At 45.2% G+C, this 5,025-nt stretch overlaps 1 protein-coding gene across 1 annotated transcript; it reads left to right on the plus strand.

Annotated features, from left to right (window-relative positions):
* Positions 1-272: 272 nt before the first annotated feature.
* LOC123068898 (protein NDL1) lies at positions 273-3,472 on the plus strand. The gene is made up of 11 exons (XM_044491581.1): positions 273-477; positions 1,137-1,236; positions 1,322-1,419; positions 1,522-1,610; positions 1,701-1,761; positions 1,838-1,924; positions 2,011-2,088; positions 2,175-2,231; positions 2,336-2,391; positions 2,486-2,621; positions 2,714-3,472. The coding sequence occupies exons 1-11, from the start codon at positions 418-420 to the stop codon at positions 2,933-2,935; spliced, it is 1,044 nt and encodes a 347-aa protein (XP_044347516.1). The 5' UTR covers positions 273-417; the 3' UTR covers positions 2,936-3,472.
* Positions 3,473-5,025: the final 1,553 nt, after the last annotated feature.

Raw genomic sequence — 5,025 nt, forward strand, 5'->3', positions numbered from 1 at the left:
CCCAACGCGTCCCACGAGGACCGAAATGCGCGTGCCCATAGCAGACCACCCATTATCCACGCTTTCACAAGGCCGAGCGAAACAAAACGCTAGGGCCACACACAGTTCAAACGCGGGACCCCACAACGCCTGCCGACATGTGGGCCCGTCAAAACGAGCCAACAACGTGTGGATCTAAAAACTAGTCTCCGGCCTGTCCCATTCCAGTCACCCACCGGTAAGCTCACCGCCGTCGGTGGCCAGTTTATTTCTGGGCAGCGGCCCCTTCGCGTATATATGCACGCAATAGACGCCAAGGGGGAAGGCAGGGAGAGAGAAAGAGAGGCCCTGAACCGGAAGCAAGGAAGAGGCGAGCGACGAGGAGGAGGAGGAGGAGGTTGTTGGTAGGCTGTTGAGAGGAAGCTTCTAGAAGCCGCCATGGGGGACTCAAGCGGGTCGGTGTCCATCGACGTGGAGCGGATCTACTTCGGCGGCAAGGTCCGTGCTCGCATTCCGGTTCTTGATTGATTGATTCCCCGTCCCTTCGTTCCGATGGCGGGGGCATTCTTGTGGGGAGGATTGATTTGTGTAGGGCGGGCTCCGTGGGGTTTCCGTTTGCTCTTCTTGTTTGGTCTGTTAGGGTGGTTGGGCGGAGGAGCTTCTTCTTGCTGATTTCTGCCCCTTTATTATTATTATCCCCACCTGTTCTTAATTAGTTGCAAATTGAGGATGCTATGCCAGATTGTTACTATGCCTCCTCCATGGGGGAAAACCGCAAATTGTATTAAGGATTAGAGATATTAGCTGCTGCGTGGCCGGGCTTGTTATTTATTCTGTCAGACCAAATGAAATTCTTAGTTATGTTGTGGTTGCAATGCTGCTCATGAGTAGGAGCAAGAAGAAATCAGGCTTAGAATTTGGTACTATTTTTCATTTTAAATGTATAGTTGCAACGGCCCCTGGTTTACGATTAGAAGCATATGAAGCAACGTCAGGAAGCGTGCTCATGCTATTTCTGTGTGTTAAGCAACGTATGGTGGCTGTTTTACCAAGGAAGAAGCATTTCTGGAATCTGGTCAATTGGGGATGGTCTAAATTAGAATGGTTTGTTTACAGCTGTTACTAAATTTGTGTCCTTGTGCCATGTGATTTATCAGGAGCATCCTGTGAGAACAAGATACGGCTTTGTATCTGTTTCTGTATACGGCGATGAAGACAAGCCAGCGCTCATAACGTACCCCGATGTAGCTCTAAATTGTGAGTGCTGTCGTTTTCTTTGTGGTTGGTGTTTATAAATTTTGCTATAACAAGGTAGCTCATGTGTTGTATTCCTGTTTGGTAGACATGTCCTGCTTCCAAGGATTGTTCTTCTGCCCAGAGGCTTCGTCCCTGTTGCTTCACAATTTTTGTATTTACCATATTACTCCTCAAGGCCATGAGGTCAGTCATCATCATCTGTTGCTCCATATTTTACATGATCATCTGCTCCTATTACCTCCGGTTCTTACATGTTTGCCTTTCATGGCATCTGCTGTCTTACAGTTGGGAGCGGCTCCAATTCCATCGGATGTACCTGAGCTATCTGTTGATAACCTCGCGGATCAGGTCGCGGATGTTCTTGATTTCTTCGGGTAAAATATCTGATAATTGGCTTACTTTTTATCATATTCTGCTGGTGCCTAAAGGAGTCCTCTGATGTTATTGTGGCATTGCTCTTGCAGTTTGGGGTCTGTGATGTGCATGGGTGTCACCGCCGGTGCCTACGTGCTTACCCTCTTTGCGGTAAGTGTTTGCACGATTAGCCCTTTAAAGCTTGCTATTTGATTTTGGCTAACAATTTGTTTTAATGTTATCCCAGGCAAAGTACAGGGAAAGGGTTCTTGGCCTGATGTTGGTTTCACCTCTATGCAAAGCCCCATCTTGGAGTGAGTGGTTGTATAACAAGGTAATGATTGGTACTTCAGTTTCAGCCATGAATTTATCAGTGCCTTATTTCTTTGTGTATACTAACCTCATATTCTGACCTTTTAGGTATTGTTAAACTTACTTTATTATTGTGGCACTAGTGGACTAGTGAACGAATGCTTCCTTCAGCGGTATTTTAGCACGGTATATTTCGTCCTCCATAAGCTTCTTCTGTTTGCACCATTGTACCTATTTAAGTCCCACTGAACATCTCTTTTTGCTACATACAGGAAGTTCGTGGAAGTGGACAAGAACCTGAATCGGAAATTGTCCAAGCTTGTAGAAGTGTAAGTTTTTTCTCCCCTAGCAGCTTTCTAGTGTTTTTTCTAGAATGTCAATTATCTCCACAGTTTAAATATCTGACTGAGGTCATGATTACCTTTTTATGCAGTTACTTGATCAGAGGCAGGGTGTTAATGTATGTCGATTCCTTAAAGCAATCAACGAGTAAGTAAACAATATCTTTGCTAGGCATTGCCTGTAAATGCCAAACAAATTTGGATCTGTGCTCACCCAGTTCATCAACCTCTCTATCTATCAGGAGACATGACTTAACTGAAGCACTGAAGAAGCTCCGGTGCCGGACGCTGATTTTTGTGGGCGAGAACTCACAGTTCCATGCGGACGCTGTCCACATGACCACAAAACTAGATCGGAGATATTGCGCTCTAGTCGAGGTACCACACATTTCAACAATTCATGTGATCACTTGAGAACCATACCCAGAGTAAGGCAGGTTCTGAGGAGTGTTTTTGTGGGCAAATCGCAGGTTCAGGCATGCGGGTCGCTCATCACCGAGGAGCAGCCACATGCAATGCTGATCCCGATGGAGTACTTCTTGATGGGATACGGGATGTACAGACCGTCCCAGCTCGAGAGCAGCCCCCGAAGCACCCTGAACCCGTTCTGCATATCGCCAGAGCTGCTGTCGCCCGAGAGCATGGGGGTGAAGCTGAAGCCCATCAAGACCCGGGCCTCCCTCATTGTCTAAAGAGTGCTGCTACACAGACGACGCTGCATAGCCGATTTTGGGACGACACTATCAATCAAACCATCCATGCAGAGGATAAACTGTAGCACAACCATTGGATGTAGTGTCGTCTCCAAATCGGCCAGCGTGTGTCGTTTGCTAAGTAGTTTCGTTGTCTAAACAACATGTGGGGGGAGATCTTGGATGGCCTGACGACACAGCTCGCAAAAAAGCGAAGACTGCTTGGTTGAGCTGATCGGAGCACGGTCACCATCGCGAGACAAGTTTTGATACCTTCCGGTACCTTGGCACGCACGCATTGCATAGATCAAGATCGATACGCTAATGGCAGCATTTGCTGTAGTGGATTGCTGTAAGCCTGTAATCTACGTCTTCTGGGATAGGCAAGCAAGGGGGAATAGGGTGAGGTTGTAGGGGAGGAATACGGCTGTTTGTTTCTTTGTTGATATGCTTTGTAGTAGTCCACATCACATGTGTATATGTCATCATCAGATCATTTCACACAGGAAAGCAATATATATATATGGTAAAGCAGAATCCTGTCTGTTGTGGAGTCTCGGGGGCACAGGCTTTGCCTTTGCTGAAAGTTTAGCCCGACTGGCTGTGATGTGCCCTGCTGGTGGCGAGCTATTGCTGTATGTGTCATGGATTGGGTGATCCATTGGTGGTTGGTTCGTTGTGTGTGGGTGAGTGGTGGTTCTACCATCGATGGCTCTGGTTCCTTGTCACTTTACGCTGTACCAACATTGGGCACATGCAAAGCATTGTGTGTGCACGCCATTGCACCAAGCTCAAAGCTAACATAAATGGAGCTCAGCCGCAGCATCAACATTGCATTGGACGCATGCAAAGGGTTGTGTGTGCCAGGCAACTTAGTGAAACAGAGAAGACCAACAAACAACGTCAAATAGACTATTATGCAACAACTGAATTTAGATTTGGAGGCATAATCTAGTAGTACTAGGCATACATATATAAGACAACTTTCTTCTTCTATATATAAACTGCGACCAAGATCAAGCCATCCTCATCGTAGAGTAAATGAGAAGATCTCTTGTTTCACGGATCCGTCGCATTTTTCTTTTTTGCCAATTGGTATTTCAACCCTTTCTTGTCACTGGTAGAGTCAATAGAGATTGTTGATCCTTCAACGGCTTCTCCATTGACCAGCATCTTGGAGATAGTTGTCATTATGTTCTTCTCTATCTATTGACCGGTTTGGATGGCGGTTTCATAATAGGATAGATGGCTAGTGCTCTAGTCCTATTACTATGCCGGTTGTGGCACTGAGTTGTTTTCTTTCTTTATTCTGCTCCTTTTGCGAGCTATTTTGGATTTAAGACTCTGTACTTGCGAACCTTTTAATAATATGGCTGCATGCATCTTTCAGATGCAGAGGCCGAGGGATAACCTCCTTTTTTTTAAAAAAAAATAACCTTTTTATGGGCCTTGCACCATACAACTTGGAAAGGCCAAGTAGTGTTGGTTATCAATAACATGTGGAAAATGGTTCGTTATTTGAATTTTCAAGCTAGATTATATGATTACTTTGAAAACGAAAGATACTTACCGGGTTGTGTGACTCTGACAAATTGACATCCAACGCAGCATCACTTAGAACAAGAGATATGCCCTTGCCGGCTACTCTAGCAAAGGCACTCTTCATTTGGATATTCACTATCTCTTTCAGTTGACAGTGTAAAAGCGGCTCAAATACTACAATCTCGCTTAATCTGTTGAGAAATTCGGGCTTGAAGCATTTTTGAACCTACACCAACAAACATATATCATAATGAATCAATGAGCAGCTGCTTACAAAATTCCAAGTGGACTATTTGTGATTCACAAACCTGTTTCATGAGAAGGTTTCACGAAACAACAATTGTCTTTTCTCCAACCACTCCTACATTTAGGTGCTCTGCCCCAACATTTGAAGTCATAATGATAATTCTATTCTTGAAATCCACATTGTGCCCTTTACCATCAGTCAACACACCATCGTCAAGGAGTTGAAGAAAAACAATCAACACCGACGGATATGCCTTCTCCACCTCATCAAAAAGGATAACACTGTATGGGCGCCTCCTAAC

Source organism: Triticum aestivum, chromosome 3B (assembly GCF_018294505.1).
Source record: "Triticum aestivum cultivar Chinese Spring chromosome 3B, IWGSC CS RefSeq v2.1, whole genome shotgun sequence".
NCBI classification, from domain to species: Eukaryota; Viridiplantae; Streptophyta; class Magnoliopsida; order Poales; family Poaceae; genus Triticum; species Triticum aestivum.

Bases quoted from the DNA above. Each gene is read 5' to 3' on its own strand.
- LOC123068898 (XM_044491581.1), top strand. From the start codon at position 418: ATGGGGGACTCAAGCGGGTCGGTGTCCATCGACGTGGAGCGGATCTAC. The intron at 2,232-2,335 runs GTAAGTTTTTTC...CTTTTTATGCAG, and splicing joins TTGTCCAAGCTTGTAGAAGT to TTACTTGATCAGAGGCAGGG. The intron at 2,622-2,713 runs GTACCACACATT...GGCAAATCGCAG, and splicing joins GATATTGCGCTCTAGTCGAG to GTTCAGGCATGCGGGTCGCT.